The sequence below is a fragment of the Prionailurus viverrinus genome, chromosome D1 (assembly GCF_022837055.1).
Source record: "Prionailurus viverrinus isolate Anna chromosome D1, UM_Priviv_1.0, whole genome shotgun sequence".
NCBI classification, from domain to species: Eukaryota; Metazoa; Chordata; class Mammalia; order Carnivora; family Felidae; genus Prionailurus; species Prionailurus viverrinus.
Window position 1 is genome coordinate 31,114,858 of NC_062570.1, and position 25,933 is coordinate 31,140,790.

Below are 25,933 nucleotides of genomic sequence, written 5' to 3' on the forward strand. Positions count from 1 at the left end.
GCTGGTTCAAATTGTAATGCTTTTGTTTTTTACAGGAGCGGCACTGTTTTACATTCCTACCAGCAAAGCATAAGCATTCCATCCTAATGATGGTATCTCATTGTGACTTGGATTGCATTTCCCTAATGGTTAGCAGTGCTAAGCATCTCTTCATGTATTTACTGACCATTTATATATCTTTTTTGAAGAAATATCTATTAAACTACTTATCCTTTGCACATTTTTCAATTGGGTAGTTTCTTTTTTTATTGTTGATTTGTAGGAATTCTTCATGTATTCTGAATATTAATACATCATTGGATATGTGATTGCAAATATTTTCTTTTATTCTGTGAATTATGCTTTGTTGAAAGTGTCCTTTGATGAACAAAAGTTTTAAAATTTCATGAAATTCACTTTGTCTATTTTTCCTTTTCTTGCTGTACCTTTGTTGTCCTATCCAAGAAATTATTGCTATATCCAATGTCATGAAGCTTTCCCCCAACATTTTTTTCTAAGAGTTTTATAGTTTTAGTTCCTAGAATGTGAGCTTTGTGACAGCAGGAATTTTCTTATCTGTTTTGATGATCTTTGGTGCTTATAATAGTACCTGGAACATAGTAAGTGCTCAAAAATTTATGAATGACTTCTATTTTTTTCAGTTTTTTTATATTAAGTTCATAAAATGAATTTACTTTGATTTGACATGGATTACACAGCATGGTATCTTGGAATTTGACTTTTATAATTGAGAAAATAATTTACTAAAAACGTCATTTTTGATGACGGTGTTGGTACAAGGGTTTGTATCTTTAGAGTTATTGTGGTTTTCTTCCATATTTTCTAATTTATTCAAATTTTCTACTTTTATTCAAATAGGTAATTTCTATTTCTCAACAAAGTTTTGCACCAACTAGAGAGTTCTACATTTATTTGTATACAATTTTGGCATTATATTGTATAAGCTTTTTAACATCCTTTACCATATTATTTCTATTTCTTTTTAATTTCCAATTTCCCATGCAGTATTTTCCTGCTTTTTAAAGTTCTATTTATTTAATTATTTGTGTGTGTGTGTGTGTGTGTGTGTGTGTGAGAGAGAGAGAGAGAGAGCAAGTGAATGAGCAGGGAAGGAGCAGAGAGAAAGGGAGAGAGAGAATTCCAAGCATGTTCCCCACTGTCAGCCCCAATGTGGGACTCAAACCCATGAATAGTGATATCATGACCTGAGGTGAAATCAAGAGTTGGATGTTCACCAACTGAACCACCCAGGTGCCCCTCCTGTTTTTTAAATCTTTTTCTTTTCTTTTTTTTTTTTTGGCTTGCTGAGGTATAATTGACTAATTAAATTATAATTGATTTATTTTTTTATTATTTTTTTTTTTTTGCAGAGCATAGTGAACTTTAATGTCTTCCATTTGGTGTGGGGACGTTACATTCCCCACTTTTGGAGATGGCCCTTAGGTTGTCTGGCCCTTTGGTACAGAAAGGATTAGGTCCAATATCTTGTTGCCTTAAGACATTGATAGGCACATAAAATTGGTGGCTCAGACTCCTGTGGCCTGGGGTGGAGCAGGAGGTGGACAAGGAAGTGATTTGTAACAAATGAGTAGAACTTGGATGTGGGCTCAAGTTCTTGTTTACAGAGGTAGTTGGTCCTGGGAAGATGCTGGAGCAGCTGAAGTCACCTTTAGTGCTCAGGATGGTTGAATGCTGCTGTGGTGGCTCTCATCTGCCCAATTCACCAACTCATTGCTTTGGAACCTCAGCTGGATCTTTCTCAGGGTCCCTTCTACAGAGTGTCTGGTGTGGATGACACTCTTGCTGATGTGGACAATAAAGTCTCCACAGTGGTGCCAGGGGTGACCTCAGCTGAGTTGGTGTGGACCATATTGGGGTCTTCCCAGACCATGGCCTTGCAGGCCATGACCACTGTGGGGCCAGAGCTCCTGTAGCTGTTGAACAGTAGGTAGGAAGTTTTTCTCTGCAGGTTGTAGGCCATGGTAGTGCTCAGCAAAGATGCTGTCTGGCACCTGCAGCATCTTCATTTCCAGCCTGAAACCCTTCCTCTCAAAGTACTATATCCTTTCCCTGATAAGTTATCTCTGCACCTCATCTGGCTTCACTGTGACCAGTGTCCACTCTCAGATCCAAGAGGACCCTCCTGAACTGGGGTGCACAAGTAGGCTCAGGTGGGCAGGTAGGCCACACAGTTGCCCCACAGCAGGATGCCCCTGAAGAGTCCACCTAAGCCTCTTGGCCATTAACTGAGCACTGATAGCAGCACTCCTTCCCCTCCCCCAGAGGGAGTCACTGTAATGTATTTAAAATATATCATGTGATGATTTGATATATGTATACATTGTGAAAGGATTCCAACCTATAATCCAGTTAATTAACACATCCATCACCTCACATATTTATCTTTGTTTGTTTTGGTGAGAACAACTAAGTCCTACTCCCTTAACAAATTTTAGTTCTACAATACAGTATTATCAACTATGGTTACATTACATATAAGATCCACAGATTTTATTCATCTTATAATTGAAAATTTGTACCCTTTTACCAATCTCTTCCCCTTTCCCCCACCCCTCAGTCCCTGGAAGTCTCTATTGTGTTCTGTTTCTATGAGATCATTTTTTTAAATTTTATTTTAAGATCCCACATATAAGTGATACCATATGGTATTTCTCTTTTGCTGTCTGGTTTACTTCACCTAGCATAATGCCCTGCAAGTTCATTTATGTTGTCATAAATAACAGGATTTCCTTCTTTTTTAAAAAACTAAAAATTATTACTCTGTGTGTGTGTGTGTGTGTGTGTGTGTGTGTGTGTATCACATTTTCTCAATCCACTTATTTGTCATTGGACACTTAGGTTGTTCCCATACTTTGGTTATTGTGAATAATGCTGCTATAAGCATGAGAGTACAAGTATTTCTTTGAGATAATGATTTCATTTCCTTTGGATGTATACCCAGAAATAGGATTGCTGCATCATATGATAATTCTATTTTTAATTTCTTGAGGAAAGTCCATATTGTATTCCATAGTGGCTGAACCAATTTATATTTCCACTAACAGTGCAACAAGTATACCTTTTTATCCATATCCTTACCAACCTTTGTGATATATTGTCTTTTTGATATTAGACACCCTAACGGCTGTGAGGTGATACCTCATTGTGGTTTTGATTTGCATTTTTCTGATGATTAGGAATGTTGAGTACCCTTTCATGTACCTGTTTATACAGGTTCTTTGCCTGTTTTTAAATTGGGTTGTCTTTTGCTATTTAGTTGTATGGTTTCCTTGTATACTTTGGATGTTAACCCCTAATCAAATTTTCAAATTTTATTAGATTTTCAGGTTTGCAAATATTTTCTGCCATTCAATCAAGGTTGCCTTCTCATTTTGCTGCTGGTTTCCCTGGCTATGCAGAAGTCTTTTAGTCTGAAGTAGTCCCACTTGTTTATTTTTGCTTTTGTAGCCTTTGTTTTTGGTGTCAAATTCAAAAAATCATTGCCAAGGCTGATGTCAAGGACTTTACCCTTGTTTTTTCCTAGGACTTCTGTTGTTTCACATCTTAACATTTATGTCTTTAATCCATTTTGAGTGATTTTTGTGTGGTGTAAGAGAGCTAGTTCTTTCATTTGTATATGGCTGTCTTGCTTTCCCAACACCATTTATTGCAGAGACTACCCTATCTCCATTGTATATTCTTAACTGTTTTGTCTTAAGTTAATTGACCATATGGGCATGGGCTTATTTCTGGTCTTTCTATACTGTTCCATTGACCTATATGTCTATTTTTGTGCTAATTCTACACTATTGTGATACTGTGTAATATAGTTTGACATCAGGAATTGTGATACCTCCAGCTTTGTTCTTTTTCAAGATTAATTTGGCTATTCAGTCTTTTGTAGTTTCATACAAATTTTAGGATTTTTTTATTTTTGTGAAAAATGCCATTTTAATGTTTGTAGAGATTGAATTGAATCTGTAGATTGCTTTGGGTGGTATGGCATTTTAACGATATTAATTCTTCCAATCCTAGAGTATGGAATATCTTTCCATTTATTTATGTTGTTTAACTTCTACATGTTTGTGAATTTTACAGTTTTTTCTTATAATTGATTTCTAGTTTCATACCATTGTGGTCAGAAAAGATGATTGATAGGATTTCATTCTTAAAATTTTTTTAAATTTGTTTCATGGCTTTGCATATGATCTATTTTGGAGAATGTTCCATGTGCACCTGACAAGAATGTGTGTTCTGTTGCTGTTGGATGGAATGTTCTCCATATGTCTAATAGGCTCATCTGGTTTAATATATAGTTAAATTACAGTGTTTCCATATTGGTTTTATATATGGATGATCCATCCATTGTTGAAAGTGTGGTATGGAATTAAGTTAGTTTTTAAAGATCCTGGATTTTTTCCCAAAGTTTTTATGTAAAGTTCTGTATTTAAATTCTTAAATTAAATTCATGATTTGCTTCCTTTCTTTTCTGCAAATATAAAGCTATTAGTATAGAATCTTACAGTGGTATGCTTCCATTTCACTTTCCTCAACTTTTGTGCTGTATTGTGTCATGTACTTTGTGTTTTATAAGATATAAAATTCATAATACATTGCTATTTTCTGCTTTGAACATCTACTTATATTTGAAAGAAATTTATAGTGATAAAATACCTTTTTCATTTATGCACATATTTACCATTTTTGGTGCTCTTCATTCCTTTGTATAGATTACAATTTCCACATTGTATTATTTCCTTCTGCAGAAGAACTTCCTTTGGAATTTCTTATAGTACAAGTCTGTTGGTAGTGAATTCTCTTAGCTTTTGTTTTTTGAAAAGTTGGTTTTTTCCATCTTCTATTTTGAGGGATAAATTCACTGAGTATAGAATTCTAGGTTGACAAGATTTATTTTTGTTTTTGTTTTTAATTTAAGTACTTCAAAAAAATGCTTCTTCATTGTCTCCTGACTTGCACATTATCTGATGACAAATCTGTTGTATTTCTCATCTTTTTCCCCCTCCTTTGGCTGATTTTAAGATTTCCTCTCTTCCACTGGTTTTCAGCAATTTGATTCTGATGTGCTATTGGTGTAGATCTACTTAAAAATTCTGCTGTGGTTCACTGAAATTCTTAGAACTGTAGGTTTATAGTTTTCATCAAATTTTGTAAAATTGTGGCTCTATTCCTGCTAATATTTTTGCCTGCCCCCCCTTTTTTCCCCAGGACTCTAATTCCATATATGTTAGACTTCTTGGTAAGAAACCACATATCCCTGATGCTGTGTTCATTTTTATTTTTAGTCTTCTTTTTTTCTATTTTCCATTTTGGATAGTTTCTTTGATCTGACCATTTATTCTATTGTATCTACTCTGCTGTTTGTCTCAGCCAGTACTTTTCATTTCCTGCTGTTGATAGTATCCAGAATATTTTTTTATTCCAGATACTGTATTTTTAAATTTTTAGAAGTTCCATTTGGGTCTTTTTTATATCTTCCATTTTTTTCCTCATCATGGTTATGCATTCCTTTTACCTATTAAAGATATGGTAAATATTTGTTATACCTTATAAGTATTTTTTTCTGCTAGTTTTATCCTATATGCCATTTCTGTGTTTGTTTCTATTTCTAGATATTTTTTTCTGGTTTCTGTCACATTCTCCTGTTTTGTTTTGTTTGTTTGTTTGTTTTTGCATGCCTAATAATTTTCTTAATGGATCCTGGGTATTATGAATCTTGTATTGTTGCTTGCTGGCTTTTATTTTATTCATTTAAAGAAAACTATACTCCAGTTCTATAAACTTTTCAGCTCTTTCTGGTTTCTGTTTTATGGCTAGTGATTTTCTTTTTTTGCCATTATAGATATGGATTTAAATTTTTATATGTTTTCATTAGTATTTTTTAAAATTTGTGGTTGCACCCCAGATGACATTACATACAAATCTGTCTTACCTGAAGTTCAGAATCAAGGAGCAATATTGGCTGCTTAGATCTGCAGTGGTATTTAAAGGAGGAAATTTTGAAGTTAATACAAAGTGCATTCACACAGAGGATTGGCTGTTGAAATCTTCAATTTCCTTCACAGTAGAGATAGCTCAGCTGCTATATTAAAACTGGAGGAATCAGTATGGAATAAGGGCAAATAAGGTAAAAGATTTTTATATTTCTTTTTTTTTTCCATTGCAGGCATATTCCCTGGAACCTTCATGAGCCAAGAAAGGGCTGGTTTTATTTTACTGCAAACCTGGATTTCATGTATGTCTTAATGTGGAGGCCCTATCTATGGCCTAAAGATAGGGGTTTGACTCTACGGGATCAGATGAACAAAACCACCTTATTTTCTGTTTGGAGAATCATCAGGAAGCTCTGATAATTTTGTTCCCTGGTTTGAAACCCTCTAGAGCAGTGAATCTATTAACTTGCAGTAGAGCTTAGACCTTAATATCTGTGGTGCATTTTACTTACAGTGTGATTTAGAAGGTCCACATCTTGAGTGCTGTAGTTTTAATCTATCATGAAGAACCTGCTTTCTCAGTTATTAGAGGATATTTCTGGGCTATAGTTTACAGTGTTTCTAAGATATGACACAGCAGAGTACAGTCTCCAGCTTAAAATGGTGTTTTCACTTTATGATGGTGTGAAAGTGACATGCATTTAGTAGAAACTGTACTTCAGATTTTGAATTTTGATCTTTTCCCAGGCTAGCATTATGTTGTACTATACACTCTTATGATGCTGGATAGCAGTATCCATCTCACCCTCCCAGTCAGCCTTGCAGTCATGAGGGCAAACAGCTGATATGCAACCATTCTGTACCCATACAACCATTCTGTTTTTCATTTTCAATATAGCATTCAATAAATTACATGAGATATTCAATATTTTATTATAAAATAGGCTCTATGTTAGGTGATTTTGCCCATCTGTAGGCTAATGTAAGTGTTCTGAGCACATTTTAGAGTATGTTAAGCTAAACTGCCATGTTCAGTACATCATATGTATTAAATGCATTTTTGACATAATATTTTTAACTTATGATGGATTTATTGGGATGTAACTCTATCTTAAGTTGAGAAGGTCTATAATTGTTTGTTAAAACATACGTGTTTACTATCTGCTATAGTTAAGACATTGTCTTTGGTGCAGGAGATATACAGATAATACACTTTGTGCTGTCAAGACTAAGGATTGTCTATAAGGAAAGAGACAAATAATATACTAAGAACACACAACCCAAACTAGGGGAACAGATCAGGGAAGACAACAGTGAAGTTATAGCTGAAATAAATTAAAATGTTGAGCAGAAGTTTGCTAGAGAGGGCTGAATGGTATTTCAGGTAGAGGGTCCCATGAAGGCAAAGTTAGAAATGTGAGAACATTTTACATTAACTAAGGTGATGTTAGCTTCTGTAGCAAGTCTCAACATCTTTATCAATAAAGGTTTATTTTCATTTAAGTAAAATCTAAAGTCACTATTCCTGGTAAGCATTATGTCTCTTTCAAGAAATAATTGAGAGATTCAGGGTCTTTCTGTCTTGTGACTTCACCATCTTCATCACATAGCTTCCAGACTGCTACTCTTGTCTGCATCAAGCCAGCAAGTGGAAGAAAGAGCATGGAGAATCTTTTTAGGAAATTAGAATGCATCCCTCCTGTTCATCCTGTTGGCTTGAAGTTAGTCACATACGAATACTTCAGTGCATGGGAGGCTAGGAGATGTAGTCGATCTGTGAGCCCAGGAAGAAAAGGGAATGGCTTTGGTGATTAACTGATTATATTTTCTGGAAATTGCAAACAATATGTCTGGTTGTCCTACTAATTTAAGTAGAAAAAGTGCCAAAAAACAAAGCTGGAGATATAGTAGACCACATCTTGCCTTTATATTTACCATGTTGCAGAATTTGGAATCTTTTCTGAAGGCATTGGGAGTCATTTGAAGAATTTTAATTTAGGAAATTTGTGTGTTTAGAACGATTGTGCCAGAAGCATTTTAAAGAGGCAGAATAATATTGTAGTTGATATTTCATTTCTGGAAGCTCTCTGCCTGATTGTACTTTTAGCTCAAAATGTCACATGTAGGAAGCTTTGACTCATTTGAGCTTTTATTTTCCTATCTGTAAAATGGAGATGATATTGATACCTAGTTCACAGAATCGTCAAATAAAATAATAGTCCTAAAGAATTGATGGGGCGCCTGGGTGGCGCAGTCGGTTAAGCGTCCGACTTCAGCCAGGTCACGATCTCGCGGTCTGTGAGTTCGAGCCCCGCGTCGGGCTCTGGGCTGATGGCTCAGAGCCTGGAGCCTGTTTCCGATTCTGTGTCTCCCTCTCTCTCTGACCCTCCCCCGTTCATGCTCTGTCTCTCTCTGTCCCCCAAAAAATAAATAAACATTGAAAAAAAAATTAAAAAGAATTGAGCTGTATGCGGGATGGTGATATGAGGTAAAAATTAACTCCTACTTTTGTTGTTGATGATTATGGACATAACTGAAAAAGCCTGGAAGAAGGTAAGAAAAAGGAAGGAAAGCAGTCAGAAAACCATTGTAATAATGCACATGTGAAATGATGAGTTATTTAACAAATGTGGTAGCACTAGAAATTAAGAAGAGTTTCATGTTTGAAAACATTAAGTAGGAGGAATAAACAGGATTTGGTGACTAAAAGTAGGATACGAGGAAGAAGGCAGAGCAAGATTTGTAGGAGTCTGCCTTAGATGGCTTTCTTTTCTGGTGGTGAGAGATACATGGGGAGGAGTGGGTTCAGGAGGGAAGGTGGGTGTCTGGTTTAGGATTTTTGGACTTTCACTTCCTGTCCTGCTTTCTAGCACCTTGAATGAGCCCCTTTCCTGTCAAGTGTAGGGCTCCATGTCCCTTTGGTTCATGTCACCTACAAAGACTTTTGTAGACCAGGCTGGGAGTTCCTCCCATTCTGACCTCAAGCAGAGACCTCAGAGAGCAAAATAGCAGTGATTCCAGGCCTCAGCCTAAATAATAAATTATCTTTATTGCTTCACTTCCCAGGGCTTTTATATCCATTGCTTCAGAGGTGGGGCTGTGGGTCATTCTGTGTCCAGGCCCCTATATTGGTAGCGACTTAGACCTTGGAGGCTTGCCTAGGTAAGTAGTAGTCTGAGGCCCCTGGCCATGACTCCATGTGGGGCCCTACCACATGCAAATGGAAGTTAGAGCAAAGGGTTTGGCTGTTTTTCAGTGTACATTTTTAAACTACACTATTCTTTTCCATTTAGTAACATAGAAAATGAACTTCAATATACTGGGATTTACATAGTATGTATTTGTTTTATATAAATCTCCATCTCATTTCTGCAGTGTAAATAAGATAGAGCATGTTTTTTTATTTTAGTAAAAAGTAATGGCTACCACTTAAGTAATACCTTTTTAAGTTCTAGTTTTTGTGATGGCTGTACAAATGGTAATAAATTGAGTTGATTATCTCTTTTTAAAGAGAGGTTTTCCCTTTTGCTAGCTTCCAATTGTTTTCTAACTGTGGTAAAATACACATAGCATAAAATTTACCATTTGAAAGTACACAGTTTTGTGGCAATTAAGTACATGAAAAATGTTGAACAATCATCACCACTTTCTAGTTCTAGACTTTTTTGTCACCCAAAGGGTGTATATTTCATATAAGTGGAATTATACAATATGTGACCTTTTGTAACTGACTTCTTTGCTTAGCATAATGTTTCCAAAGTTCATCCATGTTGTAGCATGTACAGGTCTTCATTCCTTTTTTATGGCCAAATAATGTTCCACCAAAGAGCATTTTTTAAAAACTTTGAAACTGCTTTATAAAAATCTCACTCCTGACTAGGAGTTGGCAAACCTTTTCTGTAAAAGGCAAGATAATAAATAGTTTCAGCTTTAAGGGCCACATACACTGTTGTGACTATTCAGTCCTGGTGTTGTAGCAGGAGCACAGCTGTGACAATAAATAAACAAATGGGTGTGGTGTGTTCCAATAAAACTTTATTTACAGAAGCAGACAATGGGTCTAATTTATCCTGTGGGCTGCAGCTTGATGACTCTGGTCTGGATCATTTCATCATTACACAGCTCTTATGTGTATTTTTGAGAAAAGAGGTGGCTAAAGTGCTGAGCTATTTATAACTGGAACATAGATTGCTTTTTCTTAAATATGGATTAAGATCTCAAAATATACTGTTCCAGTGTGACTGTCCATGTTTTCCAGCCAAATGCTTGAACACTTCTTACTGCTATTTGCTACCTCAAGAATTATTCCCATGTTTTTAATTCTAGCTGGTTACTCCAGGATCCAAAAATGAAGCTGAGAACAACTTACAAGGGCTTCACTAAAGCAATGAACCACTATTTTGATGAGCTTATTCCCAAGATAGTACCACTCCAGGTAAAACCCAATTCTCCATTCCTATGACCAAGGGAAGTAATTACCTGAATTGATTTCCTAGATAGGGCTAGCCTATTTTCTATCACGCAGAAACAGGGGTGTATATAGCAGCTCCTTCTAATTCCTTATTTAAGAAATATTAGATTTTTATTAACCTGATTTTATGCATATTTCCTATCTACTGCCCCGCCGGAAGCCTTGTCCCTGGCAGTGCACTTGATATTGCACTCTGTATACTTTTGTTTTCTCTTCTCCTTTATATCTTTGCCCTTAGTCACCATAAATAGGAAATTAATGATAATCCTCAAAATGTCTTAATTTAGCTGCTAAAATAGCTACTTATCAGTACTTCACACATAATAATAGATTAGATGGGTGATCTTAGGTCAGTGATTTTGTAGAAGTTGTAATTTATTTGTTTTTTAATATCCCTCCACCAAAATAAAACGATGGTTCCAAACATACTCATTGGTTAGTGCTACTATTTTTCTAAAATGGTTGGAAAATATAAAAAGGACTGTATACTAGGTAGAAGATGAATAGGGGGAAGGAACAAAAGTATAACATTTACTAAGTATCAAGCTTTCTGTGAGGTAATCAACATTTACCTAGCATGTTTCATTCTCATGGTAATCATTTGAAGGAGATAGTATTGTAGATTGAATTGAGGCAATGGCAAACATGTTCATGTCTAGGAGAGGGCTTCACAGAGTGTGAATTTGAATTTACTATGGACAGAATTGGTTCCTAACATTGTCAGTATCTCAGAGCTAATCATACTCAGAGAAGCCAACCACTACATGACTGAAGAGTGTGAATCAGTGTGTCATTTGGGGAGAGTAGAGATAATTTTCTACAATGATTAGAGTCATGCTGTACAGTATGGTAGCCATAGCCATATGTAGCTATTTAAACTTAATTAAAATAAAATAAAATAAAATAAAAATTTATTTCCTCATTTACACACATTTTTAGTGCTCAGGAGCCATGTCTGGATGGTTGCTACCATATTAGACAGTGCAGATACAGAGCATTTTCATGGGCATGCTGGGCAGCATTGAATTAGAGTACTCAGCCCACCCCAAATCAGACTTCTCAGTCTTGAACCTCTTGGAAAACTAACTTAGTAATCAGAACCTTGCTTAATGAGCACAAAATGAGGGCCTGAGGAGGTTGGGAGGTCTTTGAAAACATTTTATCATGGCCTTATCACTTGTACCTGAATAGCCTTCTTTTAGAACTGTCAATCCAGTTCAGGGTCTCTTACGGATCCCAGGTACTGTCAACTTCTGGATCTTCCCTCTTCCTTATCTATTCTCTAATCTGTGAGATTCATAATTGGATGGATGGGAAAGGGGAAGACAGAATCATATTTTGAAAATATTTTTCAACGTTTGTCAGCAGAGGATAAGATTTAAAGGTTTGGGAAACATTCTTTTGGGCCTTGTGTCCTCTTTTTTCCCAATATCAGTATACAATGCAGTTATTTCTTGATTGCTAAAAAAATCTTCCATTTCAACTCTACACCCAGCTGCTCCTGGGCCATGATGATCACAGGTTTTAATGAGCAAACACTTCAGTGGCCCTTATACATAGTCCTGGGTGTTGCCCAGATTCCTATTTGCATGGTTTGTATGACTTCTTAGAAGTCAACACTATTTGTTTCTGCATGCTGGGAGAAGTACTTCATGGTTGCCCATGTATTTACAAGAGTAGGTTGAGGAGATGCAGATGTCAGCACTATGAAGCTTGACTAGGGTGTGGCAAGTGGAAGATATGGAGAGGAAATACATTGGCTGGACTGGAGAGGACTATAAAGATAAAGGATGACTGAGCATGTTACCATCAACAAACAGGAGTCAGTAGGGATGGGAAATGTGAAGACGTTTGTAAGAGAGCATAATTAGGGGAGAAGAAGGGGATGTGATCCAGCACAAGAGTTGGGATTAATAGAGAACCATGAGAAACAACATTTAAAAGGTGAGTAGGGCAAGAGGATCTCACAAAACAGACTGAAGAGTAGTGACCAGAAGGCAGGCCAACAACTAGGAGAGAGCAACAAAAGACCACAGAAGAGAGGGTTTCAAGAAGGAGAAGGTAGCCAAGATGTCAAATATTGCTGAGAATGATAGTAAATTAGGATTAAAATTTATTGTTTGAACTTAGCAAAGAGAAGATAATGTTAATGGAAAGGTGGAATATAAAGAGTGGAAGTGAGTAAAAGAGTAAATGAAAGGATAAAAAGTCAAGAGTGAGTGCAGAAATATTTCAGGCTTTGTCCATGAAGGGGAAGAGGACAAGATAGTGGGAACTGAAGGGGGAGGTGGTCCAGGAAAGTTATTTTAAATGAGGAATTTGAGTCAAGTTAATGATGACGTGCAGGGTTTAGTAAAGAAGGAGGTGAAGATACAGAAGACAGAAAAGTACTCCAGAAAAAGCGAAGTTCCTGAGAAGTGGGAAGGAGGTAAGACAACCTTTATATGGGATGAGAGACCCTTGACTCATTAATTGTTGCTAAGGTAGAAAGGATGGAAGTAGAGGTGTGAAGCATCACACTTAATGCATTGAATTAGGAGAGAAATGGGGTAGGAGTCTGTTAACAGGGCATACTAGAAAAGGTAGGATTTTAAGAGCAGCTGACCTCCTAGAGGGGACTACTGACTTTGGAGTGAGAGAAATTGCCTGAACTATAGTGTAACTTCGAATTGAGTTTAGGAATAGGTTATTTTTATGACACTCTAAATATGTGTGTGCAACAGCAAATTGAGAAAATCCAGCCTTTCCCCACCAATAGCTTCACTTGCAAACTCTTGTCTCCTTGACCCTCAGTACGGAAAGGGAGGCCCCATCATTGCTGTGCAGGTTGAGAATGAATATGGTTCATATCATCGGGATAAAAGATACATGTCCTATATTAAAAAGGTAGGTGCTGTTTTAATTTTCCTCCATATTTACATACTTCTTTTCTCACTTTGTTAGTTTGTGGAGCAAACATATCCTGAGTAGCTATAGTTTGCATGATATGAAGATGAATAAGGTCCAGTTTGATTTTTCCATGCATTTATATCCTAGAGAGGGGACAAGAAACTACCTACACAACTCTTTTGTAAAGTAAAGAGTGATGTTAAAATATTTTTCTTTTCTGTGAACATCACAGCTGTCTTTTGGTTAGTGTTTGTATAATACATACTTTTCTATCCTTTTACTTTCAGTTATTCTGGATATGTTTAAGATACAGCATGATATAATTATAATTTATTTTTGTTAGCCCATTTTGAAAATTATTTCTCTTAAATGAGGTATTTGGCCTGTTTACATTTAATACAATTAATGACAGTTGCATTTAAATCTATCATCCTGTTACTTTCTATTTGTCCTACCTGTTCTATGGTCTTTTTTCTCTTCTTTTTTTTTTCTTCTTTTGTATTGACTAAGTATTTTTTATTTTTCCATTTTCTTCTGTATTAACTGGTTAAAATTTTCTCACTTTTCTTTTCATATTGACCATAGCGACTATAGTATTCATACTGAATTTTTTTTTATTTTTTTAACGTTTATTTATTTTTGAGACAGAAAGAGACAGAGCACGAACGGGGTAGGGTCAGAGAGAGGGAGACACAGAATCTGAAACAGGCTCCAGGCTCTGAGCTGTCAGCATAGAGCCCGATGCGGGGCTCAAACTCACCGACCGCGAAATCATGACCTGAGCCGAAGTCGGCCACTTAACTGACTGAGCCACCCAGGGGCCCCTCATACTGAATTATTAATGTCTAATATAAATTAGTATGCTTGCCAATTCCAAGGCAAAGAAAGCACCCGAGAACAGTTTAATTGCATTTCTTTCCTCAGTACTATTATTATTTCTCTTAATTCTCTATATATTTTATACCCTCAAGATATTATTATTTTTATTATTGTATGGAGTCAATTAGATTTACTCACATAATTTACTTTTTGTGTCCTTTCTCTCCTCTCTGCATCTCTGAGCTTTGTCTCTGTTACATTTCCTCTGCCTAAAGAATATCTATTTGTATTTTCTTTACTGCAGGTATGCTGTTAACAAATTCTTTCACTTTTTGCTTCTTTGAAAATGTGCTTAGCTCACCCTCATTTTGAAGGATATTTTTACTGTATGTAGAATTCTAGATTGACAATTTATTTTCTTTGGTGATTCCCTGGTGTACATTGTTTCTATTAAAAAGTCAATTATTTTTTTTTTATTTTTTTTCAACGTTTTTTATTTATTTTTGGGACAGAGAGAGACAGAGCATGAACGGGGGAGGGGCAGAGAGAGAGGGAGACACAGAATCGGAAACAGGCTCCAGGCTCTGAGCCATCAGCCCAGAGCCTGACGTGGGGCTCGAACTCACGGACCGCGAGATCGTGAAAAAGTCAATTATTGATAAAGTTATTGTTCCTTTGAAGGTAAAATGTCTTTTTCTTCTGGCTTCTTTGAAGATTTACTTTTTGGTTTTCATCAACTTTACTGAGATTTGGCTAAGTGTGGTTTTCTTTCTACTTTTATTCTGCTTATATGTGTTTGCAATCTTCAATATGTGGCTTGAAGTCTTTAATCAGTTTCGGAAAATCTTCAGCAACTGTCAACTCCATTTTCTCTCTCCTCTCCTCTAGGACTTCTGTTGTACAAAATTATATATTTTCACAATATTCCACATAGCTGTTTTGTTCTTTTTTGAATAGTTTTTTTTTCTAAGATGTCTTGTAATTTATAAATTTTCTCTTCAGCTTTGTCTACTTTGATGTTAAACCTAGTTTTTCATTTCAAAAATAGTGATTTTTTTAGTTCTAGAATTTTCATTTGATTTTTTTCTATAGTTGGCTTCATTTGGCCCAAATTATCCATTTTTAAAAAATTCCTTGAACATATTAATTATAGTTATTTCAAAGTATATGTTTAAGGGACCTAATATCTAGTTCCCTATGTATTTATTCTGTTGTCTTTTTGGCTCATGGTTTTAAGTAAAATAATATCCTGTGGTACACCTAATTATTTTTCAATCAAATTTATTTATGAAAACATGACTGAAATCATTTGAAGCTATTGGTAATCTTTCAGATGGAATTACTTTTGCTTCCAGAAGGTAACTGAAATGATTTGGAGCTGAGCTTCAATTCTTATGAGAGCAAGTCTAATTCTTGTTGAGCTTCTCTTCTAGGGTATAGCCCTTTGGGTCCCAGCTGAAAACCTAGAATTGTCATGGACCCTCTTCCACCTTGGCAGTCTATGAACTACAATTTATTTCCCCACATCTCATAAATTGCTGGGAAATCTCAATTTTTTAAACTCTCAATTGATGTTTTGGAAATTAGACAATGTCTCAAGGAAAAATACAGAAGACATGCTAGCTTCACCTCTCTAAGCTCCCTGACTTTCTGGAAACTTGACTCCCCAAGTCTTGCTTTGGTATATACCTAGTATCTTCAAATAAGTTAAAAAAATTTCGTTCCAGTTTATCTAGTTGTTATTAGCAGGATGGTTAGTCTGAAACAAAGTTGCTCACCATCCCTAGAAGTGGAATCTGTTGCTGTCTCTATGAGCAGTGGTCCATGAGTCTTGGTTAACACCTTTTTTCATTATCAAGAGTTCTAGTTTAAATGAGAAGCTATGTGGTTACCTACCAATAAGCTATATTGCTCACTGGAGCTAGAGCTTTGAAATGTTGCATCTAATAAGACCTATGGTAGTGGAAGTTTTACTGTAATTCGTATATGACATGGTGTTTCTTCTCACTCATTATATTCACCTCTCAGCCTTTCCAGTTTTTCAGAAGAGTTTGGTAGAAACAAACATCTTCTGATAGCCAACAAGTAGCCTTAGAATAATTGCAGGAATAGTTCCACCTTCAGGATATTGTGATCCACAGGCCCAAGAAGGCATACTTTTGGCTTTTCTTGGAACTTATGGCCATAGTCTCAGTATTTTACCTTTCAGGTAGATAAGTTTATTAGCCTCTTCTCTCTCTCTTTGATTTAGAATCTCCTAGATTTATTTCTAGTTGAAGTAGAGATATTAAAGTCTCACAAGGCAAAAAGTGTGACCACAGATTGACTAAACCAGAATTTACCTGAGTTTGCCATTGCCCAAAGGAAAACCAGCATTTGTGTGTGTGTTCCCTAATCTGTACTGTGAGTTGGGTACACAGTGTGTGGTTAATTTGAGCACATGTGTGGAGGAGGTGCTCTCTGATGCACTAGACAAAATGCAGGATTCATGTCCTTAAGGGAAGACACTGTATTAAGGTGAATGCAAACAGTCCCACTGCGTCTTCCTTTAGGTCTGACATTTTTTCTTTTTTTAGGTCTAACATTTTAATTGTCAGTTTGGCCTTCCTGAGTGTGGCTGAGGCAGGAATGATGTTTTTTTTCTAATCTAATAACTTACAAGTAGTTGGATGAGGGAATTAGACTTTTCCTCCATTCCTCAGCTTCATTCTAGTATTTTTATTGCCATCATTTTTTTTTCTAGAGAGAAGTGATCCCATGGGACCAGGGACAGTTCATTTACCTTACCAAATTTCTCCATAGGCCCTGGTCACAAGAGGGATCAAGGTGCTGCTTATGACTGCTGATGATGGAAAAGAACTGAAAAGAGGCCACTTAAAACATGGTACTTTTTCTCTTTACCCTTTTTGTAGTAGTGAAGTCTGAAACAGAACAAGAGTCCTTCTGGTGCTTTATTTCTCCCATTTCCCATGGATGAGGCCCCATAGATTTTAGGGAAAAGTGGTGGGGCTGAGTTAGGGAACCAGTCCTCACCTTGTTACTGTACCAGCCATTACCCCCAGAACACAACAATGCAGGACACTTCCTCCATCCTCTTCAGTCCCTGGTGACAAGATGGGGCTTGGCTGGGACCAGAGTAAAGACTATCTTCATTGTTGTGAAATGGCTATGACTGAACAACATGAAGGAGAGGCAGTGTCAGAGAAATGGTATTGTCATGGACTGAGCCCCAGGAGCACAGGGGGTAGAAAAGTTTGGAGAATAGACACAGTAGGGAAACATGGAATAGAATTATAAGGAGGAAGTACGGATTAATACTTAAGAAAATGGAAAAAGGCTATGTGCAGACAAGTAGAGCCAGAGAACAGTGCTATTTGGAGTTCTTTCACCCAGCAGCCTCTCAGGCCTATTCTCCTCTGCCAGCCTCCCCACTGTCTTTTGGCATCCTGCATCTTGTAGGAGAGGCAGGATAGTGTTCTGAATTAGAAGTCAGGAGATCTATAGTCAAGTTTAGGTCTTAGGTTATTCACCTCTCTGGGCTCAGTTTCATTTATTCACCAGCATAATGTAGTTTATTTTAACTGCCCTTATTGTCTGGGTAATTTATTGTAAATGCTAAATGAAGGGATGTATGTGAAAGCACTTTGTATGGAGCAGGTATAGACCCACATGCAGGATCATATCTTTGTTATTAACCACAATCCATAAAGTGTTCATGAGAACTACTTGTGAGGTGTATGTGCAAGAGTGTCGAGTCTCAGCTCTTCATTGTGTATCTGAGAGCCCATTCTCCCCTCTGTCCTACAGTGCTTGTAGCAGGACTTATGCATAGTGTCTCCTTTTCCTCCACAGTACTTTCCACTCTCCACATGAAAAATATAAAGAAAGAAACTTATGATACATTCTTTTCAATTCAGGTAAGGATATTTCAGAGATGGAGATATTTTGATCTTGTTCATGCTAGGACCTGATAGACCACTTCTCAATAGTAATTAGTTCAGTTAAAACTTGGATCCTTTATGCCCTTGAAATGCCTTCTCCAGGTAGTTTGGGGTATAAATAAATTAAATTCAAATGCTTACAATGCCTGGCCCTTAGCCCCTTAGAAGGATACAGGATGAGAAACATAACATACTAGCAGGGCAGCATCAGTGGGAATCTCCACAGAAGTCCAAGGGCTGTACCCCCACCCCAAGCAACAGCTCTGGTTTCAAGGAATGGGAGCCATTCTGGCAAAGAATCCTCAGTCTCAGGAGAAGAACCAACCACTATCCCTTTTCATAGCTCTATAGGCATAAATTTTGGGTTGCAAGCACACAAGAATCTATGGCTTCATTAGGAATTTATACATCATTCATAGTTTTCCAATTCAGATACTATTTGCTAATCAGAGGGCATTTTAACCATACCAATCTACCTGATAACATAGATAACATCCTGCCTTTATGAGGTTTCCAGGTAGACCTAAAGTCACCTTGCATGAGCAAAGAGAAAAATTTTATTAACCCTTTACTCATGCCCCATTAATCTTTACTTATGATCCAGTGAGAAAGATAAGATATGTAAATAACACAAGATAGGAAGTGCTAGTTGCAATAAAACTATTATTGAGTAACTGGAGATCAGAGGGTGGCATAGATATCTGCCACCGGCTAGATCCATGGTTACATGTTTCCTTTTGCATTGGATTGAGATATGTAGTATTAGGAGCACAAGAAGCATCTATTAATTACCATCACTATAAAACAATGCCTGAAATTCCTGTTTCTGCTCTCATACACTCCTAGAGTCTGAGATAGCACTAAGATTTAGGGAAGAGTACAAAGGAATGTGTATCCAGCATAATGACTGGGCCAACATCAGGAAATGGTGCAAGTAGCTCAGAGATGTTGGGGTGAGTGCATTCCAAAAGAATATGAAGAGGGAGTATAATTCCCAGGACAAAGTAAACACTCAAATAGATGCTAACATCATGATATGATGAGGAAGAATTGGCAGGGGGAAATCAATAAAACCGACGAAATCAGGAGTCAATGTGATATGCTATCTATTATTAGCAAAGTCCTGAAAATGAATGACCTCATTTTGTTTATTCATGGAGTAGTCAGTGAATGTTTTTAGCACCTACTGTGTGCCAGTTAAGTACTTTTCAAGGCATTGTATATAAAGCAGTGAATGAAGTCTATAAAAGCAGAATTTTTGGAGTTTATATTTTAGTGGTAAGATACGTAGACAACAAACAAAGGCAGATATAGAGTATGAAGTACTAACAAGAGCTAGAAAGACATTAGATGATATTTATATACACAGCTTTTAGTTTGTATAATCTTCCCCTTTTTTCATGTTTATTTCTTAAATCACCATGTACAAAACTATTAGTCTTATTCCCACTTCGGAGATGAGGAAACCATGACTTAGAAAGGGGAAATTACTAATTTGAGATAACACGTGGACGATCAGATCATGCAATTGAATAATCCAGGCTTAATTAAACTCAAACCTTCTGCCTCCAAGTACCATGCTCTTTTTACTGTCTTATATCATCCACCATCTAAACTCCTTCTCTGGTGAGAAAATGCTTTGATATAGTAGTGGAGCAATCACAGGAATTAAATAGTGAAAATGAGTACCAGTAGCTTTAGAAAGCTCATTGTAATTTGTCTCTACTGCATTTCTTATGTGAGAAAGTGAACATGCGAGAAACACAATTCTTAGGGACAGATGTTGTAACTGAATATGGGAAGAAAGCAGAGATTTTGAGCCTCTATTTTGTTTTTGTGTTCTCTATCAAACATATTTCTTTCCAAACTGGACAAGATAGAGCCTACATAGATTGGGGGAGGGGGGGAGCTAACACTTGAACTGGAAGAGAAGTTAAATGTTTCAAATTTAGATCAGAACGAGCACATTATTTTGAGTGGGTACCTTGTGCCAGGTCCAGTGCTAGGCTGTAGGTATATACTAGTGATCTATATATAGTATAGGCTCTAGGTATATACAGTGATCTAACAGATACCGTCTTTGCCTTTGTGGAGGCTATATCCAGGTTTGTTCACTGAATATGGGGGCTCCGTTGTTGGTTTTGTTCTGTCTGATCCTCTCCTGAGGGAAAATACAGAAGCTGTGCTTGTCAAGATTCCAAATAAGATAGCTAGAAAGGAGTGCTCACCCACCAAATGAGGGAATCTGCTGTGTCACAATAGGCTGAAGTCAATACACAGTAATTACAAAGTCTCTGCATTAAAATTAAAAACAAAACAGGAACAAAACTGAAATACCAAAATGCAGATAGGAAGAAATCCATCCTGATAGCAGTCTATATGAAAGAGATTTAGGATGCTATTGATGGCAGCCTTCACTTAAGTCATATCAGTAACATATACTGCCAATAGTTTTGAAAACTTGGGTTTTATTACTCTGACAGACATTACCACACTTCTCCTTACTGGTAGGAGCACATTTGAAGTATTTGCTTTTGTTTTTCTGCTCAGGCCATTGTGTCTTCCACTTAACAAAGTGGAATGCTTCCAGGAAATATAATTTAGAATTTTTCTAAAAATAAATGAGGGGCACCTGGGAGGCTCAGTCAGTTGATTTTAGCTCAGGTCATGGTCCCAAGGTTGTGGGATCAGGCCTTGCTTCAGTCCATGCTGAATGTGGAACCTGTCTAAGATTCTGTCTCTCTCCCTATTTGCCCCTCTCCCAGGCTCATGTGCTCTCTCTCTCTCTCAAATAAAAAATAAAATAAAGACAAAAACAAATGAAAGGAACTGGGAATTTAGTTTGGAGTTGACCAAGATGGTGATACAGGAGACTCCTGAGCTTCCTTGCTCCCACAGATGCCCCAAATATACAGACACATGTGAACACTTCCCTCTGAAAGAGGTCCAGAGACTAGCTGAGTGGCTCTAGAGATTGTGAGAATGAGCAAATAACCACATCAAAATGGGTAGGAAAGTCTGAGACACATTGTCACCATAAACCCCACCCCCTGGTACAATGTCACAATCAAGATAGAACCTTCAACTCCTAGCTACTCCCTGAAGAGTGAAGAGTTTGGATTCCACATCTAGTGCTCCAACTTTTAAGACTTTCACTGGAGGTATGGGCCTCCAAACACCTAGCTCTGAAAGCTATGTCCATGAGACCTACAAGACTATGAAAAAAAGAAACAACTGCAGTAGCACAGAAGGACAGACAAAATCCCAGTCTGTCCCTGAAAAGATTTATCTACATACTTTAAAAGTTGCTGCCTGTGGGCCAGGCTTCTAATTTATCAGGCAACTAGAGGCTGGCTGCAGTCTTCCCGGTTCTGGGAAACTGATGGTCACTTCTCATACTTTCTTTCAGTTCACTCCAATAATAAAACCAAGTCCCCAGTATCTCCCTAGAAGGAACTTATGCATACATTTAGTGCCTAGCTTTTGCAGTAGCCAGCCAAGGAACAGGCTACTGGATCATCTGGTTCTAATAGCCAAAAGGGCCTGCATTTACAAGTACCACAGGACCATAGCAAACAAAGAGTCCTTAACAAGCACAGAAGCACCTCCTTCCCCAACTATAAATCTGGACCCAGTACAGGGGAAGCAAGCTAAAATTCCCATCTCCCAGTTTCTCCCCGGATGGGGCTTAACAACATATTTTCCTTGCTGGTGGCTGAGAGTCCAACCTCTAATCAGCTTGCATTTGATTGCTGACTGTGACTCTTTCCTCTGGGACACTGTCAGTTCTTGGCACACACTCGACTACTGTGAGCCACTAAAAACAAAGAAGATAGCTTAGGCAATCACAAAAGTTTGAGAGACAGGTACATGGGCCAGGCTGATCAACAAGGTTCATCTCTTATATGAGATCATTCTATCAAGATGGGGAGAAATGGCTGTTTTATCTAATGCACAGAAATTAGCAGAGAATCAAAGACAATGAAACAAACAAACAAACAAACAAAAAAAACAGGAATAAGTTCCAAACAAAAGAAGAAGAAATTCCAGAAGCAAATCTTAATGAAATGTAAATAAGTGATTTGCCTTATAGAGAGTTCAAAAATAATCATCATAGAGATAGTTATTGAGGTCAGGAGTGTAATACATATGCAAAGTGAGAATTTCAAAAAAGAGATAGAAAATATTTAAAAAAGGCCAAACAAATCATAGAGCTGAAGGATAAAATAATTGAACTGAAAAATCCAATAGAGGGGCTCAACAACAGACTTGATGTAGTGGAAAAAATGGATCTGCAGATTCAAAGACAGGGCAGTGGAATTCATCCAGTCTTAAGAGAAAAAGAGAAAAGAATGAAAAACGTGTGAGGATAGCTTAAGGGATTTATGGGACAACATATGGGACACATTAAACAGAACAATACACACATTATAGAGATCCTGGAAGGAGAAGAGAGAGAGAAGGGATTAGAAGGCTTAATCAAAGAAATAATGGCTAAAAACTTACCAAGGGAATGAAACAGACATTCAGATCCAGGAAGCCCAGAGAGTGCCATATAAAATGAATCCAAAGAGACTCATACTGGGACACATATAACTAATTTGTTAAAAGTTAAAGACAAGGAGAAAATCTTAGAAGAGCAAGAGAAAAGCAACTTGTTACATAGAAGGAAAGCCCCATAAGGCTATCACAGATTTTCAGCAGAAATCTTGCATGCCAGAGGGAGTGGGATGATATAGTCAAAGTGCTAAAAGAAAAGAACTGCCAACCTAGGATAACCTACCCTGTGAAGGTGTCCTTCAGAATTGAAGGAGAGGTGGAGTTTGCCAGACAGACAAAGCTACATGAATTCATCACAACAAACTAGCATCACAAAAAATGTTAAAAGAAATTCTTAAGCTGAAAAGAAATAGAAACTAATTAGTAACAGGAAAAGCTAGTTTGTAACAGGAAGACATGAAAATATAAAGTTCCCTGGTAAAGGTAAATGTATGGTTAAATTTAGAATAATATTGTGACAGGTAAATCACTTTTAACTCTAGTATGAAGGTTAAAAGACAAAAGGATTAAAAATAATTCTAACTACAATAATTTTTTAATGACACACAAGGTAAAAAGATGTAAATTGTGATATCAAAAATATGTACGGAGAGAATTAAAAATGTAGAGCTTTAATACATGCTTGAAGTTAACCTGTGTTAGTAGAATAGACTGCTATCAATATGAGATGTTTTATATAAATCTCATAATAGCCACAAAACAAAATCCTGCAGTAGATATACAAAAGATAAAGAGACAGGAATTAAAGCATACCAGTACAGAAAAATCATCAAACCACAAAAGAACAGATCAAAAGAGGAAGAAAAGAACAAAGGAATTACAAAACCATAAAAGAATTAACATAATACCTATCAATAATTATTATAATGTAAATGGACTAAATCCTCTAATAAAAAGAGATAGAGTGGCTGAATGGATTAAAAAAATAAGACTCAAGTATCTGTTGGCTACAAGAGACACACAGCTTTGAGGACACAGACTGAAATTGAAGGGATGGAAAAAAGATATTCCATGCAAATAGAAGCCAAAACAAAGTAGAGAGTAGCTGTATTTATATCAGACAAAACAGACTGAGACAAACTCTGTATCAACAGTCAAAGAAAGTCTTTAAATGATGATAAAGGGGTCAATTCATAAAGAATTGAGCAATGTATATCAAATGTGTATATAATAATTGTAAATATTATGCACCCAATGTAGAAGCACCTAAACACATAAAGGAAATGTTAATAGATCTGAATGGAGACATAGTGATACAATAAATGCAGGGGACTTAATACCTCAATTCCATCTAGACAGATAATATCACCCAGGCAGATAATAAAGAAGGAAACATAGGACTTAAATTATACATTAGTCCAGATGGACCTAAAGAATATTTACAAAAATTCTAACCAGCAGCAACAGAATGTACATTCTTCTCAAGTACACATGGAACATTCTCTAGAATAGACCATATGTTAGGCCACACAACATGTCTTAAAAAATTTAAGAAGATTGAAATCGTATTTTCTGACCACAGTGGTATGAAACTAGAAATCAATTACAAGGAAAAAACTGGAAAATTCATAAATTTTTGGAGATTAAACAGCATGATCCTGAACAATCAATTGGTCAAATAAATAAAAAAAGAAATTTAAAAAATCATGAGGCAAATGAAAATGGAAACGCATCTCAAACTTATGAGACACAGCAAAAGCAGGTGTAAGAGGGAAGTTTATAGTTATAAATGCATACATTGATAAAGAAAAGATCTCAAACCAACAACCTAACTTTACACCTCAAGGAACTAGAAAAAGAACAAACTAAGCTCCAAGTATTAGAAATAAGGAAATAACAAAGATCAGAGCAGAAATAAATGAAATCAAAACTAGAAAGATAATAGAAAAGATTGATGAAACCAAGTTTTTTTAAGAAGATGAAACTGATAAATATTTAACTATACTAAGAAAAAAGGAGAGATAAGACTCAGTAAATAAAATTTTAAGTGGAAGAGTAGAATTACAACTGATACCACAGAAATATAAAGGATCATAGTTTCTACTAGTATGAACAATTATATACCAACAAATTAGACCACCTGGAAGAAATAGATAAATTCCTGGAAGCATACAGACTACAGATAATGAATCATGAAGAAGTAGAAAATTTGAACAGACCAACCAAATATGAGTAAGAAGATTGAATCAGTAATCAAAGACCTCCCAACAAAGGAAAGTCCAAGACCAGATAGCTTCACTGGTTATTTCTATCAAACATTTAAAGTAAAACTAGCACCAATCCTTCTCAAATTCTTCTAAAACAAAGAAGGGAGGAAACACTTCCAAACTAATTTTATGAGGCCAGCATTACTCTGATACCAAAGCTAGACAAGGACATTATAAGAAAAGAAAATTATAGCCCCAGTATAGATTCATGAACCCTTAATAAAATATTAGCAAACCAAATTCAGCAATACATTAAAAGGATGATACACCATGATCAAGTGAAATTTACTCTGGGGATACTAGGTGTTGGGAAAACTGGATATACACATGCAAAAGAATGAAACCAAATTCTATCTTATGTCATAGACAAATATCAACCCCAAATGGATTAAAGACTTGGACATAAGATTTGAAACCTTAAAACTCCTAGAAGAAAGTATACATGTAAACTCCTTGATATTGATCTTGGTGATAGGGTTGTGCATTTGACATTAAAAGCAGAAATAAACACCTGGGACTATATCAGACTAAAAGGTTTCTGCACAGCAAAGGAAACCATTAATAAAAGTAAAAGGCAACCTATGGAATGGACGACAATATTTATAAACCACATATCTGATAATTGCTTAATATCCAAAATGTACAAAATCTTGTACAATGCAATAGTAAAACAAACAACAACAACAAAACCCCCAAATAACCCAATTGAAAAATGGCCAAAGGACTTGCATAGGTATTTTTCCAAAGAAGACGTACAGATGTCCAACAGATACATTAAAAGCTGGTCAATATACCTAATCATCAGGGAAAGGCAAATCAAAATACAATAAGATATCACCTCACTCCTGTATAGCTGTCAATTATCAAAAAGATGGAAGATAACAAATACTGGAGAAGAGGTGGAGAAAAAGGAACCCTTGTATACTGTTGGTAGAGATGTAAACTGGTCCAGCCACTATAGAAAATAGTATAGAGGTTCATAAAAAAATTAAAAATAGAACTGCCATATGATCTAGAAGTCTTATTTCTGGGTATATACTCAAAGGAAATGAAATAGTTATCCTGAAGAGATATCTGTATTCCTATGTTCATAGC

At 36.4% G+C, this 25,933-nt stretch overlaps 1 protein-coding gene and 1 pseudogene across 1 annotated transcript in view; one reads left to right on the forward strand and one right to left on the reverse strand.

Annotated features, from left to right (window-relative positions):
* The window catches only part of LOC125177294 (beta-galactosidase-1-like protein 2), a 59,718-nt gene that overhangs the window by 9,443 nt on the left and 24,342 nt on the right, over window positions 1-25,933 (forward strand). Inside the window, exons 4-9 of the mRNA XM_047879462.1 lie at window positions 6,185-6,253; window positions 9,018-9,113; window positions 10,278-10,386; window positions 13,216-13,308; window positions 16,933-17,014; window positions 17,983-18,047. Of these exons, the coding sequence (XP_047735418.1) occupies window positions 6,185-6,253; window positions 9,018-9,113; window positions 10,278-10,386; window positions 13,216-13,308; window positions 16,933-17,014; window positions 17,983-18,047 (514 nt within the window). The remainder of the gene's footprint in view (window positions 1-6,184; window positions 6,254-9,017; window positions 9,114-10,277; window positions 10,387-13,215; window positions 13,309-16,932; window positions 17,015-17,982; window positions 18,048-25,933) is intronic.
* LOC125176322 (nucleoside diphosphate kinase, mitochondrial-like) lies at window positions 1,677-2,243 on the reverse strand (annotated as a pseudogene).